The following is a 25391-nucleotide window of genomic DNA, read 5'->3' as shown; positions in this document are numbered from 1 at the left end:
ATGTTATGTTCCTATGTATATGTAACTGATGTAGTGGTGGAAGGCTGTGGTGCTGGGGAGGACTGTCTAGCAATGGAACATTATGTTGGCTTGTGGAAAAGTTAGTTGATGCTAAAACGAAGCCTCTTCTGTCAGGAAATGACAATTCCTTTTGCGCAGTGCCGTGGACAACACCATAGCAATAATGTACCCCTAGAAGTTTGCATGAGATAGAGTGACTCATTTCCTCCTGTCTCCACTATCGCTTGCCACACCAGCACCTGCTGTTCTCCAGCACTCCTTCAAAGGAGGAATGGAATTGTGAATGAGGGATAACTCCTCATCTCTTCTTGCACATATTTGTCCTTCTTGTCTTTCGTGATATGTGGTGACATGGCCCTGAACTGTAAAGGAATATCTGTTTCTTTCCTACTGTGTAAAAGGTATAGATGCTCAGAGTCTCTTTCTGAGCATTTGTGTTTTTGTTCTCAATTTAAATCCTCTTTAGAGATAAAAAACAAAATAATCAGAACTTGCTAGTTATGAGCTGCTGGGTGTCTAATTGTCTCATAGTTGAAAGTACACTCGAAACTGTACAGGGAAATCCAGACTGTGAATGTTTAGATGCAGTTTCTCTTTAGATTGACAGCAGTGATGCTTATAAAGAACTAGGAGGAAAACTTGTTGTTTGGCAACATGTATATATCTGGTGTTGTATATTGTGCTTGTATTTCAAAGACCAGAAGTACATTAAGACAACACTACCAGTCTATATTCTGACATCTGAATGGGCTTAAAAACAAGAGACAGCTGAACTATGAGACTGGTTTGGTTTGGCTTTAAAATCGATTTGGTGAACTTCTAACCTGTAATGCGACTTTTGAAAGAGTCATGAAGAAGGGCGAATACTTGTTTGTTTCAGTCTATGGGGGTAGCTTGAGTAACTCTTTATCTTCATGCAATTAAAATAATTTTAGTGTGCAGGAAACAAGAAATACGTATGTCACCAGATTCATGATCTGGTATTAGAAACTTTACTGTAGCAGAAGGTTCTAATTCTACCTGGTTTTATTGTATGTTGATACGACAAGAACCCTGTGTTGTAAGAAACTTATTGTTTAAGGTCTGGGGCAGTTGTGGGTCTTATTTTTTTGCCAGTCTCTTCCTTAAAACTGTATACATTTTTCACCTCAGTAGCGGTCAAAGACTAATTTAACTCTGGCTTAAAAAAGCAAAACAAACAAACAAAACCCCCACGATGGTATATTTATATTTGCATCAGTTAATCTTAAAGGGCTGGGGGATTCCCTGGGTTCTTTGTCATGAGGTAGAATGTTAAAAGACCTGACTGCTTCTCTTCCATTATTTTATGTAATTTAAGTGATTTGATTTCTTCACTGAAATTCTGTAGTTCTAACCAGAATTTCTTCTTTCACCTGAGTCTCTTCAGTTCTTTAATTGATATGATCCTTCTCTGCATCTTTTCTATTTGATGTATCCTTTTTCAGATGGGGGTGACCTAATCTGAACACAGAATTCAAAAGTGAACACACTATTCAAGGTGAGGGGATATCACTAGTTTTATATAAGGCTTATGTCTTTCTCACTTAAAAATAGGTACCAATAGCCTGATTATTTTTGGTCCCAGTTTAATGTATTTTTCTCGAGTAATCTATAAAGTGATCTAGATTTTTTTTTTCTCCATTGGGTATATAATTTGTGAGCAGTCAAGTAATTCATGAATGAATGATTTACGTGAATTTTCAGTGTTTTACTATACACCATGAATGTGCTACTGCCTGTTATTGTGTTGTTGTAATTACATAGTTGAAATTCCTTCTGAAGTCCATCACAAACACACTTGAGAACCAGCTGTTGTTTAGAAACTTCATCATCCATAAATTTGGTCATTATGTGATTCAGTCTCATTGCCTCCACCAGATTATTAATTGTGCTTGTGTACGTGTTTCTAAATAACCGAGTGCTGATAATTTGATTAGGATCTCTCCAGCCTTGAATCTTTGCTATATTCCTTCAGATCTAGAAAGGTTTGTACTCCTCCATTTATGACAGACTCTAATTGTAAAGGAATTGGATGTGAGCATATTTGCTAGAGTGCCTATTGTTATAACAAATTACTCTTTGCTCTTCTAGGCCTCCTTTCTTTATAAGGATGACACATCTCACAGCCCTTGTCTAGTTATAACTTTAATAATGCATGTGCTTAGATTCTGTGAGTAGTTGTAGTTCCAAAATGCCAGGTTTGTAATCCATTTTGACTCCATTCACTGTTGAACTTGTGTAAGTTCCACCTCCTTTTTCTTGATCAATAAGATGGTTTTGAACGGCTCATTAGCAAAAGAAAAAACCATGCACTGCCCTTCTGATGACTTGGTTGTGTTGGTATTTGTTGTAATCATGACTGTTGTACCCAGAGCAGATGAATTATTAGGCACTGTGAAATGAAACAGTGGTAAGAAGGGGCAGTAATGTTCCGTCTATATAAGAAGAGTATGCATTTTGTCTTATGTTCCTTTGTTAGAAATATTGTCTGCATTTCCCTTTGGCTATACAAATGTGTAGAAGCCAAAATATATGGAGAACCAGTATTACATTTTTTTACTCAGGGTACTTAAAAGTTTCAAACTTAAAATACAATATTGCAAAAGAGTGTTACTGTGAAACCAGTAACAAAGTGGCAAGCTGCTAGAATTCCCAATGGTCAGCATCTCTGGAATATTAAGTAGCACCTGGGGAGAGGAAGTGACTCTGCTTTCCTCATAAGGCCCTGTTATCTTCAGCTGCCAGTGTGGAGGTTGGCGGCTAAAGGGTTCGGTCTTGGAAAGAGCCACGATGTGTTGAAAGGAGTGGGAGATGTGAGGGGAGGAGGGCTATTTCTGTGTGCCATAAATACAGCAGTGCCACGTGGCAGGCAGTGGGTACCGACAGCCTTTGTACTGCCGAAGAGAAAGATTCTGGTTTCTTTGATGTGTGAGGAGGTGTGATTGCTGCAAGGCCTTTGGGAGAACGTCTGAAGTACTATTTCTGCATTCAGCTGAATGTTATGTATATGAGCAGTGCTAGGAAGCTGCTGTTTTATTGTAGTTCATACTGTTCATCAACTCTCATTATCTGTTGGCTTTTAGCTTTTTCATTTACTTGTTCCTTGACATCAGAGTTCTGACCAGTGTTTTCTGGATAATGATCGTTGGAAGTGGCTTAGGCTTCTTACACCTTTTGTCCCGAGGTGTTATTGATTCTTGTTCTTTTTTGCTCTTTGTAACTCCACTGTGAGGGTTGGAGGAGTTCTTATTGAGGAATTATTTGTTTATTTTGTTGCTTTGTTCTAAGCTGACTAGCTCTGAACCTCACTCACTTCACAAGGAGTTCTGATCATGAAGTGAATTAATATAACAAGTGGTGTGGTATTTTCCTCAGAAGCTTGCAAGATATGCATGGAATAGTCTGTATATTCGTGATCTGTGCTGCAATAAGTAGAAGCATTACCATCCAAATGAGGCCAAAGTAAATACTCACTTGCATCTCCTGCCTGTTTGAGTATTTCCATCAATTGAAAAAGCCTGCTTTGGGAGAGATGAATTGAGTTGTGCTGCACCAAGTGAGAAAGAAGCATTTCACGTCTTTCTGCCTAGGAGCTGTTGCTGTATGAAGTGGATGTTTCCAGAAGGGTGTGAGGGGCACGGCTGCAGCCCCCTCCAGGCCTGTGGATCTCATGGTGGGATGGCAGAGCTTCTGGGTGCAAGTGAAGAACTTTTGGATGTTTATGTTTGGAAATACAGCAAGAAAGCTTTCTGCTTTCTGTCATTGTATCTGCCCGTATCCTTCTTTAATTTGCAATCCTATCTCTCAAAAGAGATGAGCGTCAGACTGACTGACGGTGGCTATTTTTGTACAGCACAGATATTAACTGTTGGGTAAATATAAGAGGTTTCTGAAGAGCTTATTTTAGCAGAAGCATTTGTTAAAGTTGCTATATCCATAGGCTCTGTGTATGTTCATTAACTATTCAGAGCTGTAACACAATACAACAAAAGGAAGCATATTTTCACAGAGATCTATAACAACAGGGTGCAGCGGGGCATCCAGCCAACAGTTGAATGCAGACGTTTCTTGCTGCTATTTCCAGTCTTGTGGCATGTAGATATATTACATTTATTTCTCAGATAACAAAACTAGCTAATACTTACTGCGGTGTCATGATCCTGCATTGCAAAAATACATGTTTAAGCTCGAGAAGTTAAATGTAACCAGATCTTTGAATATAGCAGAAAACTGAGCCTCTCTAGTTTCCTTGCTAGTGACAAGATTCGTCCTTCGTATAACTGCACCCAGTTTGTGAGCAGAGTGAGAAGCTAAGCATCGGCACAAATGGGAAGTGTTAGCATTTCACATTGACACTGCCCTGTCAATTTCTTATCTCTGGAAAGTCTCAGATTTTTCCCATAGCAGAAGCCTCAGGGTTTTTGCTGGACAAAGATGGGGCAGAATTTCAGGAGCCTTTCCTGTAATGAACATCTGTCTCTCTTTGGAGCCAAGTTTGGCAGACTTAAGCTGCACCACAGGTGGGCCTGAAGAGAGAGCCCATAGGTGCATCAGTGAACATGTCTGGCCAACCTTGTTGCTTTTAAGTCATATGCATGTCAAAAGTCAAGAAGATAGTTCTGCTCTTGGCTGCTGTTTTCCAGTATAGCATGAAGCAGGACATTGCATTTCTGTGAACTAAAAGAGTGTTTTTATAAAGGTAAATGCGTGAGAAGATAAATAAATGGGAATTTATTACATTAAGAGGTTGTTTTGTTTGTGGAACATTAAAATGACACAGCAACGTGTGTAACTTTTATAAGCTTTTACATGGATGAGCAATGAGGATTTTTCCCAGCAGCCTGTGCTGTGGTCAGTTGAATTCTACTGTTCAGCCCAGTTGTAATGTGAATTATTGTGTTGGTTTTGATTGTCTTCATGCTGTTCTGTCACGTGCTAAGATAACAACAGATTGTAATTTTAAAACTAAATCACATTATAGCTTGAACAAACCAGAGGGGAGGCTTAAAAAGAGCAAATGTAATTAAAGCTGATGCCTGCGGAATGCTTGAGTTTTGTTCAATGCGAACAGAAATGTTAAAAGCCCTTTTAGCAGCTGTGTCAATGCCAATTTTTGCAGTTGTTGAGTAGAGAAATAAATTTCAGTGTTGTTGTTGAAATAATTCACTTTTGTTTTAAGTGGAAAAACAAGACCTGGTCTATTTAGTAGGTGCAGTGGTGTCATTGAAATGGTTCAAGAATGGCTCGTCTTGTATTAATTTGAGAGCATAAGGGATTTGCAGTTATGTAATTGAACTGATGTTTTAAATAAACAGAGTGTACTTTCCAGGTTAAAAGCATGAGAGTGTATTTTCAGATAAAATTTGGTTGTTTTTTGTTTTGACCCAAATCAATGTGTTTTCTTTAGGATGTAGTTACAGGTGTACAGCGTCGAGCAAATGAATCGCTCAGGATGCGCTGGAGGAAAGGCAAAAACAATGAATCCTTTGTGTTCTCTTTCTCACACATATTGCTTATTTTCATGTGCATAGGAAGCAAACTGATAAATAACATCTCAGAGCGACTAAATTATTACAGCAGGTTATGTAGACAAAGTAAAGTGCAGGTTCTGATGCTGTGGTTTTAACAAAGCGATTAGTCTGTGTTTTCAAATAACAGATGTTTTTGTCATTGGATTGTTGAATTGTCTTTTTACCCTGAGGAAAAAATCCAATAACCATATTTAATTTGCAGAGCACCAGAGATCATACTGGGATTGCCGTTTTGTGAAGCCATAGACATGTGGTCATTAGGGTGTGTGATTGCAGAGCTGTTTCTCGGATGGCCACTGTACCCAGGAGCACTGGAATATGACCAGGTAGTAGAAAAACTTTCACAGACATATGCTCTCTTTATGCAGTTTCAGTATTTCAGATACTTAAACTGAGAATTTCAAATGCTAATAACATCCCTTAATAAGCAGTATTTCTTCAAGTCTGTTTGATGCTTTTAATTTAGTGTTAATGATTGCCCTAAAAACATAAATCCTGTTTCTAGAATGAACTGTATATTATGCTGCTTTTCTGAATACAACTGAAATTGTTTTTTCCCCCCTCTATCTTGTAAAATATATATTTATATTGAAGCTGTTTTATCTGATGGAAACCTGAGTTTGAGGACATCACTGTTGCTTTATAGCCTTCCTTTTAATTGCTGGGAATGGGTTGAGTCAGGAAAACCTGTACTTACAGAATCACAGAATCACAGAATTACCCGGGTTGGAAGGGACCTCAAGGATCATGTAGTTCCAGCCCCCCTGCCTAGCAGGGCCACCAAACATACACATTTACTAGATCAGGTTGCCCAGGGCCCTGTCCAACCTGGTCTTGAACACCTCCAAGGATGGGGCATCCACAACCTCACTGGGCAGCCTGTTCCAGGACCTAACCACCCTTCTAGTAAAGAACTTTCCCCTAACATCCAACCTAAATCTTCCCTCCTTCAACTTAAAACCATTTCCCCTAGTCCTGCTATTATCAGCCCTTTCGAAGAGTTTACTCCCCTCCTGGGAGTAAGTTCCCTTCAGGTATTGAAAGGCTGCAATGAGGTCACCTCGCAACCTTCTCTTCTCCAGGCTGAACAAACCCAACTCCCTCAGCCTGTCCTCATAGGGGAGGTGCTCCAGCCCCCTGATCATCTTTGTGGCCCTCCTCTGGACCCTTTCCAAAATCTCCATATCTTTTTTGTACTGAGGGCTCCACACCTGGACACAGTACTCCAGATGGGGCCTCACAAGAGCAGAGAGGTCTTATTTTCTAATATAATGTGAATATAAAGTCAGTGGTAGGATAATCAGAATTCTGATTTCTCCTTCACTTTTGGACTTCGAAAGTGAAGAAGGCTCTTGGAAATCCCAATTGTAACAGCACTGGCTTATTATTAACTTCTGCATCTTTGATTCAGCATGCAGTTGTAGCACAGTTCCTCCAGCACATTGGTTTAGGTTATTCCGATCCTGATCTTCATACCCCAGGCTTCTGGCTTCCTGTGCTTGAAGACAGGAGTTACTTTTAGAAAAGTCTTATTGTCAAAACCACTGTCAGGAAATAGAGTGATTTGTTTTGTTTTGTTGATTTGTTAAGATTTCATTTTATTGTTTCCCTTGTTTATACAAAATACAGTGTTTCCTGGGTAGGAAGTGAGCTGTGAGTGGAACATGGATTGAGGTTGACTGGTTTGCAGAAAACATTTAGGAACTGTATTGCTCTTAAAATATAGAAGGAAAGAGCAATATAATTAATTGCATTGTTTAAAGAAAAATTGAAGACATTTGGTTTTGAAATTATTTGAAATACCATCTCAGAGATTGATAAGAGCTTGGCAGGCCTATTTATTTATTATTTTTAAAAGAAACTGCAGAAAGAGATCCAGACATATATGAAAGGTCACAATGTGTAATGTCCAGATTTGCTTCCACTCTTGCCCCCTACTGCTGTAAGTAACAGCTAGTAGGAGTGATGCTTTGGAGGAGGAAGCTGTAAGCCCAGTTCACAACCTGATCGTGATGCTACATTCAGGTTGACTCTGCTCCTGGATGTCTAATATAGCTTTGGACCATGTTGTCTGTCATGTAGGATGAAAATGGAATTTCAGTGATCGAATATTCTGACCTGGTCCTGATTCCATCCTGAAATTAACTTGCGATTATTAATGATGGCAGAAACCCATTAGCTGATTCCACAACTGAGGGCCTCTGACTTTGGAGCTTTATGCTTGTACTGCTCTCTGTACTATCTCATCATTAGTAGAGTCTTTTTTAGAATAGATTGGGATCTTAGTTTAAAAACAAACAAAACAACAACAACAAAACAATCTTCTTTCTCCCATTGCAGCAGTCTTGTATGTGGAAAATAGGCAAACAAAATTTAAAGACAGCCACATCGATCGAGTTTGCTAGAAGCATCAGTTGATAAGTCGATATATCAACTTGGTTCCCACACTGGAAGAGGAGCCATCCCCTCTTCTGCACCATCAGTAATGGCCTTGTTTTAGGCAGGCTTGTCATCATGCTCAGCCATGTCTGCTAAATTTGCTGCAGAGAAATCTGCTTTATCGTTTTACTCAATGTACATGAGTACAGCAACTGTAGGAGATGGCTTTCAAGGAAATTCCCTTCCTTCTGGTATATGATGTGTCACCTAGTGAATGAATGGGCAAATGCTTTATGTTGCATTTTCTCTTTCCCTGTGAGTGACAGCCAACAAGCCTAGACCTTGAATGAAAATGAAGATAATAACTCAGAGCTTATGAATATATTCAGTAACAGCTGCACTTCTTAGTAGGAAGTAGCCACATCATCTGAGCCTTAATGCTCACCATCAAAGGCCCAGGTGCTTAAATGTCAAATTTTTGAACTAATGCACTGTTTTATCTCTCATAAATTCTAAGCCTGAATAAAGTGCTAAATTCTAAGCAAACTAGAAATATTTATGATAGCCTGGCTCTGTCTTTATTCCATGATGTCAAGAATTATGGACTTTCCATTTTCCATGAGCTTTCTTCATCTTAGATGCTTGCTCTCTAGTCCTATATTGACTATGAAACTCTTCTGGTATTTTCTTGCTTTCTCCTTCTGATTCCCCTTTCTTCATTCCCTGGGAGTCCCCAGCTGCTCTGGTTTTTCCATGGTCAACCCATCTGTATACAGATTCTGTATACAAGCAAATCTCTCACGCTAGTTTTCATATTTAGAATTAATGCATGATATTTAGGATTAGAATGGGTTGAGGATGACAGCAGTTCTCCTTAGGCCCTTGTACCTGTGACTGAACTTGAAAAGCTGCAGTGGTTTGTTTCTGTATAGCTGCCTCTGAAAGAGCGAGGAAACAATACCAAGCATTCAGTTCTATGTTTTTTCTCCTGCGTAAGATGTAGCTGTTAAAGTCCAGGTTTTTCTGTCACTGTTTTTCTTTAAGAGAAATAAATCTTTAACTTGTGTGGTTCATGTTTTAAAAACCAGAGCTAAACTCTTTTTGTTTCTTTTTTTCTTCCTCAGATTCGTTACATTTCTCAGACTCAAGGTTTGCCAGGAGAACAGTTGTTAAGCATGGGGACGAAAACTGCAAGATTTTTCTGTAGAGAAACAGATGCACCATATTCTGGATGGAGATTAAAGGTAATCACTGTAATATATTAGAAAGCAGAGAAATCAAAAAAGAGGCCAAGATTTACTACAATAGCATTTGCTCCCTTCCACATCTCCAGTGATTTTCTTTTTGTCCCCACTCTGCATCTCTTCTATTTTTTCCCTTCCCCACCTCCTTTCTAAAAACCAGCACTTCAAATTCACACTCCTTAAGCAGTGACTGGCCAAGAGAGCTCGTGTGCAGATCCTGGACTGCTGGGGCTGTAGGCAAGTGCACATGTGCCTGGCTGCAGCATGGGCTTTATGTTAAGCCTTGTATCTCTCGAGGCACCAAATGAGGTTTTTCTCTTGCTTAGTCACAGATTTTCATATCACTTTGTAGAATTTGTCTCTGAGGCCCAAACTTCTCTTAAAACAGTGCTTCAAAGTGATTTCAGGATTAGAAGTCTTGGGAGGAAGGAGTTCAAGAAACGACACAATTCGCTTGCTTCAGATTTAATACTAAAACAGTCTTTGTTGGCAGAAAGCTACAGTACAATGAAAGTAGACAAAACAAGTCTGTTTTTATGGTCTGTCTACCTTGCTTCACTCTAAGCGACTTTACGTGACCATAAACAGTTATAACCCCCTGTGCAAAGATAGTTTTTGGTAAATTAAATTGCTTCATGTTGCTGTTTTGCAGAGTTTACGCAGGGCTTGAGGAGTAACAAAGCAGTAACTGTTGACATAAAATCTGTGAAGTAACAAACAGCTGACAAACTCAAAAGCCCAGATTGCATAGCTTCCTCTAAAGTGGTAAATCCACAGTGTGCAGTGGGCTGAGTAGCTGGGGCTGGTGCTGGCCATGGAGGAATGAATACTGCTGGGCTCACCCAGTTTTAGGATTCTCTCATTGCTCTGCTGTAATTATTCCATTAGAAAAGAAATAAATTCATACAGTTGATGGAGAGATGACAGTGTACACCCGGCTTTTCTGTGTCAGAATCTAAACTAGTCCTTTATGCAAACAGCCCTCATCAGTTTTAGGAAGCTCCATTTTGCCCATCAGGCTCAACGCCGTCTTGGGGGAAGAAAGAAGTTTTGGTATGAAATACTGATCATGACCCAGAGTTTTCAAAGTTAATTTCAGGAAATTTCCTGTAATCTGAATGTTTGAAATAATAAAAACAAACTACAGATTCCTTGCAGTGCTGACTTGCATCGTAAAGCATGGCAAAGCAAATAGAAATTGAACAAAGTCTGACACATGCTTTTATTTTTCCCCCTTCACTGATATGGTGTTAACTGCTGTTTGCATTGAAAGGTCTGAATTTAAGGAAATGTGTGCAATGCAAGTCATAGAAAACCTGTGATATATAATAACAAGTATCTTTATACATATATACGCACGCACAGCCCATTCTTTGCTCGGCTTTTAATGCTTCCTGTGTAATTCACAAACCTACTGTAATGCAGTCCTATGTTAAATTAAATGTGAAATTCAGTGCTTTCACATTTCAATGTAGAAAATGGAAGTAGTCAGCAATTAAGCATATAGAAAACTCAAATATTTAATTGAATTGTTATTATTTGTTAATCAGGCTTCTTGGGCCAGTAGATGTTTCAGTGTACTCAGAAGTTGGAGGTGTTAGGGTTTTTTTTTTCAGGTGTCCTCTATTGCCAGTGTCTAAACTCAACTCTCCTTTCTGTTTCTTTGTTTTTTGTTTTGTTTCTTTTCTTTTTTTGAGACTTTGGAAGAGCACGAGGCGGAGACAGGTATGAAGTCTAAAGAGGCCAGGAAGTATATTTTCAACAGTTTGGATGATATAGTGCACGTGAGTATTTATGCCTCCTTCCTTTATGAAAAGAAGGATGAGAATAATTATTGTTGTTTTAGAGTAAACATCTTTTAGTCTGTTGTCATGTTGTGTGTCAGTCTTATCTATCCTTGTCTACATACGTTGTGCTGGGGAAAATCGCCAGTTGTATCAGTTTGTCTTTCTAGAAGGATGTTTTATTGTCATTGTGTTAAGCAGTGGTTCTTGCCCAGTAACAGAAGGAATCAAACAAACGTGGATTGCTTGTGTCTACCTCTTTTGTTTAACGCCAGGTGAACATGGTGATGGATTTGGAAGGAAGTGACCTGTTGGCAGAGAAGGCAGACAGGAGGGAATTTGTCAGTCTGTTGAAGAAAATGTTGCTGATTGATGCTGATTTAAGAATCACTCCAGCTGAGACACTGAACCATTCTTTTGTTACCATGAAGCACCTCCTCGATTTTCCTCATAGCAACCAGTATGTACCAGAGGCCTCATGTTTCTGTTGTAGCAGTTCGTATTTGTGATACTGTTGTTGCATCTGCTTTCAGAGAAAAAAAATCATCAGTCATTTCTGTAACATCTTAAAGAATTCTTTCAGGCACTCGCTATGTTAGATGCAAAGAAAGTGTTGGAATAACTTATTTCTTTTCTGAAAGGCAGCATTAAGCCAGTAGAATTTTAAATTATCTTTTATATGTCTGGATTATAAAAACTGAACGCTGCGGAAATTTGGGGTTTGAGGTATGAAGAAACACTTGTTGTCAGTTGTTGAGCTCTAGGGTAGGCACTTCTTTTTTGAAATGGACTCAGTCCTTTCTTCTATACAGTGGGTGACACAGAATATATTGAGAGCTTTCTTGCACTTCTGGAACTTAATCTTTCATTGTGCATTTCCAGAAGTGCAAGCATTTCAGGAAGGAAGAAGCTTTCCATCCTTTTAGTTGTTATCTTGCTTGTTATCCAGCTGTTAGAACACAGTGTTAGGTGCAAGGAGCAGGAAATTGCAGGGCATTTTTTGTTATTATTTTTTTAATATAATTTTAGTTTCAAAACATAAGAAGTCTTGGCTTGGACATAATAACAGCACAACTCCTGTGATGCTGCTGATTCTGTGCATGATGCTGCTCTGTGAAACTGGCAAGTGGGGGCTTTCAGCTTTTTTCCTTGTTGTGTGGATTTGCTACATACATTTAAGCTGCATACAATTGGACTTAAAGCAACCTATGTGTTTTCTGTCTGTAACAGAGTAAAGTCCTGTTTTCACATCATGGATGTTTGCAAATGCAGATCAAATTTATATGACCTAAGCAACCGCAATAAAACATCGCTTATGAGACCAGTTGCCTCGGGCAATGCAGCTAATCTGACTGCAAGCTTCACCAAAATTGGCCCATTAAGAAGCCAGGTAAAAACGTTTTTATATTCTTTTTGTATTTTTTTATATTGTTTTGATATTTTTGTAGTGGTTGTTTAAGAAACCGAACAGACTTGGTTTAGAATCCCATGTTTCCAAATTGCAACGAGCTGGAATTGTCGTAGTGGAGCATTGTTGTATTGCAGTGCCCTCCCGTGGTGAGATGGAAATGCGTCCTGACAAATGGATTTGAAATGTCTGTTTTTATAAGATTACTTCAGCTGTTTATTACACTAGCTGGTGGGACATCTTCACAGTTATAATGGTGCCTGTGTTTAATCTGCTCCCTTAGGCTTTAACCGCATCTGCCCACTCAGTTTTGCACCAAGGAATCCCACTGCAGGCAGGAACTGCTCAGTTTGGTTGCAGTGACATTTTCCAGCAGACGCTGATCATATGTCCTCCGACTCTTCAAGGTATGTTTATAACTGTAACTCTTAGCTCCTGAAACATGAGTAGTGCTGACTCTTATCGCAGTATTTGAGTCCATTATATCCACTTAAACTCTATATTAAAAGAATTAATTCTGTTAAAAAGAAAAAAAAAAAATAGCTTTAAGAGTCAGAATTGGATACATTACACCTTCTCACTCTTCCTTCTCCCCCCTGTTGCATTTGCATACATATATGTACACACATATATCTGAACAAAATTGAGATGTGCGATGTGGAATCTAAAGCAAGTAAGGAGAGTGTTCTAAAATAAAACTTGAGAAGAAACGAGAAAGATGAGGAGAGTATCAATGTTGCTGCAACTATATCCCTTGGATATAGTTATCCCTATATCCTTAGGGCTATAGGATATCCTAGGGATAAGGGTAAGAAACTATAACTCCTGTCCTAAATCAATCTGGATGATTAACAAAATGTCTAACAAAACATTTAGAATCCTGGGACTTTATGTAAGGATGTGGCTGCTCCATGTAAACGGTATCAGATGTGCTGTCCTATGATTAAGATCACTCAGGACAGCTATATGGAATAATTGCAACGTTCTGCTGGTTAAAAAACTTATGAGTCTTTGTTTTGTCCTGTGAGGAATTAAGGACTGGTTGGCTGAACTCTTCCTTTACCACAAGGATAAAATTGACTTGAGTATATAAATTTTCTATTTATGGAAAGAAATAATTGGCTGAGGGCTTAATTATCAGAAACAGTTGGAAGAGTGTGAGGTGGAAAGGCTTGCAGAGAAGCATTTCTGCAAGGTGGAAAATGACCAGATAAAGATGTGCATCTCAGGAAAGGTACATGGCAGTGTAGGTGAACTCTATTTCCCAAACAAATTTATTTACATACTGCTTGTGTTATTGTTTAGGAGTCTTGAAAACTTTGGTTTGATTGCAGAACGTATCAATCAAAAATTGTGGTTTTTATTTTCTTTATAGTTAGCTGATCAGAGAGTAGCTGATGGAGAACAGCTTTTGTATGCTAGGTACATTTATGGATAGGGTAAGGTAGTTTGTGTTGTTTGCTTGTTAACTTTATTTGATTATAGTCTTGCAGCTCCAAAAAGGCAATTTAGCTGTCTTGGTAACGTTCAGCTTTGCTATAGAGACCAGATTGTGAAATGATACGTTTTATTATAAGGTTTATCTTAATGTGATTTTCTAACTTTTCATTTTTTACCTAAACTTTTAGGAGCCAGGAAGTCTTTATCTCTTTAGATAAAAGCAGAAACAACATATTTTCTCTGTAATGTTGTGTGTATTTTTAGAATGATGATAAATGTCCAAACTGAAGTTCTGCTGCAGCTTGAATAAAAGAATTTATTGGTTTCATCACGTAGGTGACAAGCTGAGTTGCTGGTGTGGAGGGACAGGGATATTAATGGGGTCTGGCACCTCTTCAAATTTCCTCTACTTGGCTTCTCTATCAAATACCTTAAGTGCTAGGTCTTGCTACTCTTGGCAGAGTTAAGATGTTACTGTTCTGGGTGGTTGTGTGGAAAAGAAATTAGTCAACAGCATGTCAAAATTCAAAGCTTTTGACTGCATGATGATAACTTAGTATTGTTTTGTGACATTATAGTATTGCATCAGTTGAAGGTTTTATACACATGGCATTGTATATTACAAGAGCTGGGAGGGATGGGTTTCATCTAGCTGGAAATAATGTGTGAGAAATGCAGGAGTTGATGGGAAGCTTTGAAATTCAGTTTTGCTTACTTTTGTAATGCTTCCTTGCAGGTATGTTTTATGCAATTTGCGATAAGTAGTGAAATGCTTAGCTTTGCAAAACCTGCTGCCAAAGTCATTCCACTTCCCAGTAGCCTGTTTTCTCATAGTAGGCATTGGCAGTTCTTTCTGGAAATTATGAGGTAAAGTATTTGTGCAGATGAGTACTGACACCAAAAATCTTTTAAGTGTTACATTGATTTTATTTGGCTTAGGAAGCCTGAATTACGGGATTAGATTGTGAACGCATCAAGACAAAATAGGAAAGCTTTACAAAGATATTCTTTGTTTGCTCTTTGCTGAGAAATTATGCAAGGCTGCTGTTGTGCTTAAAGCCTGGCTGTGTTTTTCTTCCTGACAGGAATTACTACGAACCATAGTAAACCCACAAGTTTCTCCCTGAGGGTGGACAACGCAGTTCCATTGGTGACCCAGGCCCATGCAATTCAGCCACTACAGATTCGAGCAGGAATCCTTTCTCAGGTTGGTTTCCTTGAAAATGAAAATGTGATTTGTTTTTACTACTAGTTAACAAATATATATTTTTTAATGAAAATTGTTTTGATAATGCCCTGTACAGTTCTACTGCAATTCCCGTTCTGTATTATACTGATCTACAAGCATCTCTGTTATCTCTTCTCTACTTCATGGCAGACATGGTCAAACCACACCCAGCAAATCCTGGTTCCTGCATGGCAGCAAGTAGCACCCGTGGCAGCCCCTGCGACATCTCTGGCTTCTGATCCTGTGGCTGGCCCACAGAGGCTTGGAGACTGGGGGTAAGACAGCACGTTTTTTGCAGTACCTTATTGCCTTTGGTTTAACAAGATAGATGGGGTGCAATACAAATGGCTTGGTTTAAAACCTCCTTTATTTTTCCTCAGGAAGATGATTACCCAGGGCACTCATTACAACTCAGTGATGCCGCAGCCTCTTTTAACACATCAAATAACCTTTTCTGCCCCACAGCCAATTAGTGTGGGCATTGCACATGTTGTCTGGCCTCAGCCTGCAGCTACCAAGAGGAATAAACTGTGTCAGAACAGGTTGGTAGAATATTTCTGTCATTCAAAGATAGTATATCTGTAATTGCTGTTCAGTGGGTAGGGGCTGTGGAAGTGCATGTTTGTTAGTGGGGGAAAAAATGTCTTTTGGGGAAATTTGTCCTTTCTGCTCTGATTATTCAGTGTTATTTTTGGTAATACAGGCTAGATGGAAAAATATTTGCAGTAGCAAGAGATTCTAGTTCCTGTTGATAAATTTCTGTCTATTATGACAGCTAAGTTGTCTTTATCGCCTTTGGGAAGGTATGAGAATATACTGAGGTAGCTCTAATGAGATATTCCTAAGCTTATATGCATGAGGAAATGCAAGGTTTAGAGAACTAAAAATAAAGAGATACTGGATAATAAGGTAGCAGTATGCCTTGCAAGCACCTTAAGAGCAGTCTTTCTTTCACTGGTGGCCAAAAATACCTCAGCTTTATGCTGAAGGAAATAATACTTCAGTGCCGTATGAAGTAATTTAGAAGGTGTAGGTTTTCCTTTCTTTTTTTTTTTTCCCCTAATAAAAATAATAAGTAAATGAATGGGATTTTCAATTCTGTTGCAGAATTTACTCTTAAATCCTACTTTGGATGCTGTGATGCAGCTTTTAATTTGCATGCTTGAGATTCCTTTTTTTAATTGATGTCTAAAATAACAAAGCCGAATATTCAGTGCTGTGATGGATGTTTTGTGTTTTTCTTTTCTTGGAAATCGGTGTTTTAGCTAACTTTGTTTTTCTTCAATTACTACAGTTTTCAGGTCCATTGGTGGAGATTCACTAAATGTCAAACGGTGTATTTTCTTCACAGGAGCAATGCGTTGCAAAATACCAATATCCAAAATTCAGCCTTTATATCTCCAAAGATAATTAACCTGAAGGCTGTAAAGAGAATAAGCTGTATAGAAGCACAGGACAATCATAACTCAGATGGACAGGAGAGTAATTGCTGCGAAGCGTCGGTCAGGCTGGAACCTGATTCATCTCTTTCCAACAAGCAGCGTCAGGCGATCTTCATCGCAGGCTCCCCCAGCCCTGCAGTCAGTGTGATCACCATCAGCAGCGACACGGATGAAGATGACTTGGGCCAAACCCGTTCTCTGAGAGAGTAAGAGTTGATCCTTACTTTTATGAAGTTCTGCTTGCATATAGCTAGCATAGCATATAGCATGTAGCTGCCTTAATGCATATGCTGTATTTAATGAGTCTATGAGGTAATAAGCAAATAAAAAATTAACAGTCCACTTTAATCAAGTAGCACTGGAAAGTTAGGTCTGTAGCAGTACATTGTTTGAAGGTGAAAAATACTTCAAAAATTCTTCCACATAAAGCTATGTAAGACATTCAACAAGAAAACTAGTTCACTGCTCTTTGGTAACAGGCTTCTTCACAACAGAGTGATTTCAAGTTCAACATGCTTTCTTCTTTAATACTGCCATACCTTGTATCTGTGTTGAAGATTAGTCTTGTGGTTTTGTATGACTGATGATAGTGTTCTACAATAGCACCTTGTAGATAACATCACATAGATAAGGGTCCAGAACAATCTTCTCCTGCAGTTTGAAGAGCTGTGCACTTGAGTACAAAAGCAGGGACTGAGCATCATCTCCCAGAGGATTTTTCTATATAAAGCTATAAAGATTTTTGTTTTAAATAAGGACCTGAGAATTCGGTGCTTGTTTGAATTTATTTTCCCTGTTACCAATTTTGAACTGGAGGAACTTAATAGTAAAGACGAGATGTACGTGCTTGTAAGGATTCAGATTATGTAGTGGATTTCAAAAAATGGATTCTTAATCTGGAATTTCCAGAGGAACTTTGAAGAAGTTTGAAATCTGACTGGGACATTCTGAAAAGAACAACAACAACAAAATACAACAAATTGGACATTCATTTTGATTATTTAGGGGACCTGTTCTGTTATTTGAGCTCCTTTTATTCCATAATAGCTGCTAGGATGGTGGCGTATAGAAAGAACAGATGAGCGACTGCGTGTTTGTTCGCTTTCTTTTCTGTGTGCTAGGTGCAAAGGTAGCCTTGACTGTGAAGCCTGCCAGAATACTCTGAATATTGACCGTGTGTGTTCTCTAAGCAGTCCTGATAGCACTCTGAGCACGAGCTCCTCGGGACAGTCTAGTCCGTCTCCTTGCAAGAGATCCAACAGGTAAAAGCTGTGGTCTTACTCAGTAGAAAGGAAGATCCTGACAGGCTCAGTAGTTTCAGTTTATTAAGAAAGGAAAGTGTTATTGTCCTGCACAGACTCTTCTGTTATCCTTCTTGCTTCACTGGAAGTTTTCAGAATACCAAACTAATGGAATTCACATATAGGACACAGACATGTCACTTCCAGTTTCCTTTAGAATGAGAAACTTTCAAATTGACCAAATTAAGTAAAGCAACGTGTAGGTTGTTGCAGATTTGAACTTACCAGAATATCTTAAATTTTCCCTCTCCCATCCTCATATTGCAAGCTGTAATGACACTGATGCCTTTTTTTTCTGCTACCAAACTAAAGCTTCACTTATATTGTTCATATGAGCAGCTCTTGAATACTTTTTAGTTTCACTGCTTCATGTCCAAGTTAAACCTTCATTTTTGAATATTATTCAAAAACTGGTTTTAGAAGAATTTGCAGTGTAACTCTGAACTGCTTCAGGGCATTCTTAGTACAGTACTAGGGAGCCTGATGCTGAAGCGCAGTCTGTGTGACATTAATAAAGCATGGTCCTGGATCTTGTTGTCTGTATAATCCATGCTTGACATATTTCCAGTTGAGGACCATATTTTCTGGTAGTATTTCATCGTAATTTTTTAGACTGTGTATTACCTGCTGCCAGAAGGGTTATGTGGTTCTGGTACCACTGATTTGACTGTGATCATGCCCTTGTCAGCTCTAACCTTCTTTGTATGTTTACTGATTCAAATGTGTGCCTTTAGTAAATGTTATCAAAGGCTGATATTAGCAGTTGGTTTCTCCACCTCTTGCCCCTTCCAGCTGCTCTCATCAATGCAGCTGTTGAACAAGTAAGTTTCTGCCGCCTGATCAGCATTGCACAAATCTCAGAATAGCCAGTGGAAGCTTTTGTGAAGAAATTACCTTCAACCTTTTCCTAGGCCTAAAAAATATGAATGTCAGGTGAATTAAAAGCACAAGCTTACTTTAAAGAAACAATTTTAAAAAGTAGATGAAAGATGCAAATCAAAATGTTTATGTAGAAGTTATGCCCGTTTCTCTGAACCATTACGTTTGTGAGTGGGGTGCTTCTTGAATATTCAGGTGCCATTTTTGAATGCCTGTGCTTGTGAAAGTAAAATGTAACTTTTTATTCACTTCTGAGTCAATTCACTTGCATAAATGTTATTTTAATAACACAATAAATAATATGAATATGTAATAATATTATGTATGCGTATTTGTTTAACTATGTTACATTTACTTTTTTGATAGTATGTCAGATGATGAACAGGAAAGTGGATGTGATACGGTGGATGGTTCCCCAACTTCCGACTCTTCAGGACATGACAGCCCATTTGTAGAAGATGGCTTTGTAGCCAATACCAACAAAAATAAGGAGGCAAGAACATCAGTTAATTCTGAAACCAAATCAGCTGTTTGCACAGTAGTAGTGCCACCAATGAGTCTTGAAAACAGATTACGTCTTGATGAACAGATGGTGAACACAGGTGAGTGAGTTAAGGTGGTTTTTCCTTTCTATATCAGTAGACAAAAATGGAATGTGAATAATTTATTCAGCAGACATACTTAACTATATTTTGATTTACTCTTGTATCTGCTAGTCTGTAATAAACACTTTTGAATACCAGGGTTTTAAAACTTGAATTAATGCATTGTTTTATTATTTCCCCCTGTATGCTGAAGCAAATGAAATTGTATCTTTGAATTGTTAGAAGAGAGTAAAGACAACAAAAGCATAACATTGTTCATTTGTATCTTGGAAGATGCTACTTGTCAGCCATTGAAAAATGGTCGGTCTGTCCTGGGAAGAAAAACCCATTCTTCTGCTGTGGGAAACCGTCAGCAAAAACTGGCATCATCATTCCATCAGCAACATTTAAACTTCAGCCAGGTATGTGCACTTGCTTACCTCACAGAGGAACTTTTTTGTTTCCAAACGCGCTGACTACTTGCACTTTCAGTTGGCATAAATAGCAACTGCAGTTTTTCAACGACTCAGTCATGGAGGTGTTCAAATCTTGAAATGGATTTCAGCTTACTGTGCACAGGTCATAAAAGACATAGCGAAAAAACATTGGTATAATTATTTTCTACATTTGAATGCTAAGATGCTCATAATGTGCAGTTAGGAACTGGAGCTGCCTTTCAGTCTTGTTCTATTGGTGGCGTGCGTGAAAGCACTTGTAGTTTGAGTACGCAGAGGCAGAGCTTTGCAAAGCCAGTGGGAAGGAGCTTGTGATCGTAGTTCTGTCCAGTGTTGGAAGATACCCAAGGCTGATTTAAAAGCTATTTTTGTCATTACCTAGTATTGTATTAAACGTGTCCGTTGTGACCGAGAAATGAAGTTGATCCACAGCATTAAGTTGAAGCTCAATTAATTAATTAATTAATTTTGAGCTGTAGCTGCACCAAGCTTTTGGTAAGATACCTGGATATCTACATTTAATATAAGAGCAATATCCATTTGCATAAGTCTTGCAGAGTAACAGAATGTTAAATTGTAAGTCGAATAGTAAATGCAAGTATGCTATATGTAGATAAGAGGATTTACCAATAGTGACTTGAATAGTTTAGATTGAAAGAAATATTTGAGTGGTGACACTATCTTCCCTTCCTCATGATTATGCAGAAGGATTGATTTAATTAATTCTAAGCAAACCTTAATGTGATCAGCACAGTATTAATTTTTAATCTCTTCAGTGGCTGCAGCAACTCAAGCTCCTAGCAGAAATTGTAGGGTATTATGTTCATTACCAGAATTTATGCTGAGCCTCCCTTCTTTGGTAGATGCCCTACGTAGTTTAAAGTCCATGTCACTCAATGGAAGTAATTGATTTTTAGTCTTTGTCTTTATAATTGTGAATGATTGCCACATCTTCCTGTGATCGTAGCCCTAGTGTTCTGTTTGCTTAGTTGTCTCAGATATTCTCAACCCGTTTATTATTTTTTCTGCTCTCCTCTAAAATTTCTCTCCTATTTGTCCTCTTTGTGCCTCATTATGGTGCCCAAACTGAATGCAGCACTTCCAATTGATGCCAAGCCAGTGCTGAGTAGAGTGGAATAAGCACCTTGCTCATGTGATACATGGTATTTCTGTTAAAACAGCCCAGCATGGCATATTATCTTCTTTTTTCTTTTGCAAGAGCATTAAAATAACTTGTGTTCTGTTTATCATCTCTTATTGTCAGATTTCCTGTCTGTGCTGCTATCTAAATAGCTAATACGGTTTGTTTTTTTTCCCGTTTGTTTAAGCATTGAATTATTCCTGTCTCTATATTTCTCTTGATTTTGAGTTGATTTGTTTTTAGTGCGTTACTCCACGTTTTTCAAGCCATCTTTTAAACACAGAAATATTAAGGCTTGTCCCTTTCTGTGTACGGACAGGTGCAGCATTTCGGATCTGCGCCGCAGGAATGGAATGGAAACTACGCTCATCGGAGGCAGCAGGCCTACATCCCAGCAAGCGTTGCCAGTCACGCTTTCTCCCTCCCACAAGGAAGTCCAAACCCCACTACTGTGCACGCACATCTCTCTGGAAGCACCCACCTGGGAGCACAGCCTGCTATTCTTCCGTACCCATCGTCAGCACCCCTTAGTACTGCTGCACCCGTTGCCCACCTCCTTGCTTCACCATGTACCTCAAGACCCTTACTGCAACATCCAACGTACAGCATATCTCACCCCAGCGGTATAGTTCACCAAGTTCCAGTTGGCATAAATCCCCGTCTTTTACCTTCCCCAACCATTCATCAGACTCAGTACAAACCAATTTTCCCACCGCATTCGTACATTGCAGCATCACCTGCTTACACAGGATTTCCATTGAGTCCAACAAAACTCAGCCAGTACCCATTTATGTGAGAACTCAAGTAGAGTATATTGAGGAAGCTCAATGATACGGAAGTTTGACTTAAGAAGAAACATGGTATTTATTAAATATTAGCCATGGCACAACAGGAAAATTATTTTTTTGAATCATGTAGACTTGGGTGCAATTTAAACAACTCTGAGCTTTAAAAAAACAAACAAACAAACTCACTTTTAATGTGTTTTGCACATTTGGTATAACTTGTCTTTGGTCATGTTATCTTCTTATATAGTAACTTTAGACAGGTGACTTACGGGAGCAGAAATCTGGTTTTGCTCCTGCTATTTTTTATAAAATTGCCTTCTAACTAGTGCAAGACACGTCTACATTTGGAAGCCATTCAGTGTACAGAATTAGAGCAACAGATGCACATATGTCAGCAGTACAGTGTAGAAGTAACTTGTTTGTATGACGTATCTTGGTGTTTAAATGTTGAGTCACTTATCTAAGAGTTGGGCCGTTGTTCTTCACATTGCATGTGTCTTTTGCATGGGCAGAGAAGCCTAAACATTGCTCTTAAATGTCGTCCTAATAATCTCAGCTGCATTGTAAACTGTTCCCACACATAGTGCCTTAAATATTTGAGGTTGTTAATGTTATTACTTATATATCAATGTTGAGGACTGCAGCACTTAAAGATTCAGATCTGCTGATTTTTTGATAGCGTATTGCTCATTTTGGGTTTTGTGTGGTATGATTTTAGTATTTGGTGTTTTTTCCTTACCGAGAAGGCAGCGTGTTTTGCTGTAGCTGAATTTTGCTGTCTTATTTTTCTTTTTTTTTCCCCCAGAATGATCTAGCTTCAAGAAAAGACTTTAGTAGCGCTTAAGACAAGTTGATTCAGTAGCTCTTGAGTAGTGACACACAGCACAGTATTCCATACCGTTCAATGGAACTGCAATACAATCTAAGTAGTCTGTTTTACAAGTGTTTGTCTAATTGGGTATAATAAAACCTTAGAGGTGCGGTAGGCATGACTGACTAGGTAATGAACGAAAAGCAAAGTGCTCATCGACTCATGACGTGGTTTCATCTTAGCTTGAGCGAACCGTGCAGTATTCAGTAACTAGTAGCAGAATATTTACTATTGAAGCTTGAAGAGATGTGAGTTCTGTGTGTGCAATCTTTCATTTATGCATGGGAGAGATTTTAGTCTTTTTATTTTGTTGTTGTTTTACATGATAGTATTTGTTTTAGCCTGTTGCGGGTGTTTGCTTATTTAATACATTCCGTCAGGGACGTAAATTACGTGCTTCTTGCATTTTTCTTTTCCTTAGGAGGTGTGTCTTTCCGTTCTTCGTTTTGTTCGAATGATGAAGTTGCTTTTGCAGCACCAAAGACTTTAAATCATCCATTTCCTATCAAAGGTAGCTACTTTTTCATAGACCTCAAGTATACTGTAGTGTAGAGATGGGTTTTAAAGAAGGTATTAAACTGAGGCTGTGTTTTAGCTTATGGGCAAGTAATAAATCGTATCATTTATCTTGAATGTATCATAGATAAGCTGCTATATAACGATTGCCACTTCGGATAGCTGTGAAATTAGGTGATTAACTAGTTCTTTCTTAGCCTTCTGATTTCTGTACAAGTCTAATTACATGAAATAGAAGCCGGGTTTTGGGTTGTTCTTTTTATTTTTTAATTCTTTTATTTTTTTTCCATGTTTGAAGTGTCGTAACTACTATGCTGTAAATGAGGAAAGATGATTGCATATAGGGTTGTTATTTTTTTTTGGGGGGGGGGGCGTGTTATTTGCATCAGTATTTTATCTCCATTAACTTTGAGCTCATCACTGCATATAAATGGATGTATCGATATAACTTAATTTGTTTTTTAATGTTTTCATATTGGCGTTGTGCAGACACTTAAGCAGCTGCATCTTGCAGGCTTGACTTAACTTTGTTTTAAAACAAAATCTGGAATACAATCTTTGCGATGTTGACTGGAATAAGAGTGCAAAGCATTTGAGTTTTAACTCTGTCGATAAGCTAAGAACTGGTAAACCTTTCCTTTACTCCACTAACACAAGCAGTGTTTTATTTAATGAATGTCTGAATGAAATAAATGTGCCTACATTTGATTTGTTTTTTTTAAGTAATAACTAAAATACGACAGTATTAGATCATAAAACAAACAAACCAACCAACAACAAAATACCAGCAGTACGTTTTTAATCACACTGAAAATTAAGAAACCTGACTTTTTTTCCCAAAAGTTTCAGTGTTTTTAGTAATCAACTCTATGCATTTTGTACGAGTATAAATGTATATATGAAGTATGCATTAGAAACTAGGAGCATCCTGATTAATTTGGAACCTTAGCAACCTACGTATCAAGCCTAAACACACGGAGTGGAGAGAACGCTCTAATTGGATTATCCACCTTATCCACCTTGCCACTTCAAACCTGTGCTATATGTGGTCCAGCAGATTTTGCTTTTATGTTTAGCCTCCCTCGTGTTGGGAATTGACGCTTTTCTGGTGCTTACTCCATTGCAGGCAATGGACACACCACGAATCACCGATGCAAATGGAGTAAATGAATTTTGTATTGTGATAACAAAAAGAAAATAAATACTACGTTGTTTGGTTTTATTTTCCGGGGCCATGGGGATCGTCATTGGTTTTAATGTACTTACTGTGCTTTCTTTGGAACAGTGCTTAAGGTTTGAAGCTGCTGTGCTTGTTACATTGACACAATTATCTGCAAAGCAACAGCATCCTACTCTAGGCAGGACAAAGTTGCTGTCATTGTGCCCACACTTTAGATCTGCCGCTCTTTCTACATATGGGAGCTTTAGAAACAGTCTCCATTTTGGTGGGTGACATAATTGGTTTTCTGACACGGTTTAAATTCAACATAGTGGATGACTTTACCCCCATCCTGCAGTACATCCCAAGAGGGTGGATTCTGTGTCCAGGGCCCAGCTGCAGGTAACAAGCATTAGGCAGAGGGCCCATTGCTGGAGGAGAAACAACCCCCCCCCATCCTCTGAGAAGCATTTATACGCGTTATACTGATTTATTGCCTTTTTTAAATAAAACACTGCATGACTACAGAACTGCATACCTGCATATTACTTTAATTTGCAAGATTTTGTATGAATTTCTCGTGTTCGGTTTTTAACTTCAGGGTGTTTTATTGGTCAAATATGCTACTGTATTAACTTCTTTTTTTTTTGGGAGGGGGGTTTAATTTTTAACCTTTTGTTTTTACTGCTAATTAACTTGGTTTGTGTTAAGCGAGGAGTTAAATCACACTGCAAGCTGTAGGAAGACTTGTTCTAGAATTGACCCAGTGATAAAGACTTGATTAATGAGTTTGAACTGTTACTGTTTAACGACTTGTAGACTCGTGGCTTTCTTTTCTTTATTCTCCTTTTCTCTTTTGTTCTTTTGTTTGTTTGCTTTGGATTTCGATGCTACACTAGTTGGTCATGTAGCAATTGCACTGTGCAATATTACAATATGAGGACTGGGAAAAAAAAAAACAACATTTTTTTATGGATGTAATGTCTCTTACAGTTTGCGATAGTAATTCTTTCTAGTTCTCAGTGATTTAAATGTGACCAAGCCTTCTGTACTTTGTCACAAAAAGCGGGTTTTCCAGGTGACTATTTTGGTGAGTGTCAAAATAAGAATTTATGGTGTATTACTGTCGAGATTCACTTTGAATTAAAATATATATTGCAGCAAATGCGTTTGGGTGGCTTTCATTTCCTTGCTGTGTT

General features: G+C 38.4%; 1 protein-coding gene across 5 annotated transcripts in view; it reads left to right on the top strand.

Annotated features, from left to right (window-relative positions):
• The window catches only part of HIPK3 (homeodomain interacting protein kinase 3), an 83412-nt gene extending 58055 nt beyond the window's left edge, over positions 1-25357 (top strand). For all 5 annotated transcript variants that reach the window (XM_015863468.3, XM_085549906.1, XM_085549907.1 and 2 more), the window contains exons 3-16: positions 5776-5899; positions 9077-9196; positions 10894-10980; positions 11256-11440; positions 12211-12370; positions 12672-12795; positions 14914-15035; positions 15207-15331; positions 15437-15598; positions 16408-16704; positions 17620-17760; positions 19045-19280; positions 19557-19684; positions 21178-25357. In XM_015863468.3, coding sequence (XP_015718954.2) covers positions 5776-5899; positions 9077-9196; positions 10894-10980; positions 11256-11440; positions 12211-12370; positions 12672-12795; positions 14914-15035; positions 15207-15331; positions 15437-15598; positions 16408-16704; positions 17620-17760; positions 19045-19280; positions 19557-19684; positions 21178-21654 — 2488 coding nt within the window. In that variant the 3' untranslated portion in view covers positions 21655-25357. The remainder of the gene's footprint in view (positions 1-5775; positions 5900-9076; positions 9197-10893; positions 10981-11255; positions 11441-12210; positions 12371-12671; positions 12796-14913; positions 15036-15206; positions 15332-15436; positions 15599-16407; positions 16705-17619; positions 17761-19044; positions 19281-19556; positions 19685-21177) is intronic.
• The last annotated feature ends 34 nt before the right edge of the window (positions 25358-25391 follow it).

Source organism: Coturnix japonica, chromosome 5 (assembly GCF_054131305.1).
Source record: "Coturnix japonica strain WE chromosome 5, WE-NBRP24, whole genome shotgun sequence".
In the NCBI taxonomy this organism is placed as follows: Eukaryota; Metazoa; Chordata; class Aves; order Galliformes; family Phasianidae; genus Coturnix; species Coturnix japonica.
Note: the sequence above shows the minus strand (reverse complement) of the source record. Positions and strands in the feature narration are given on the sequence as shown.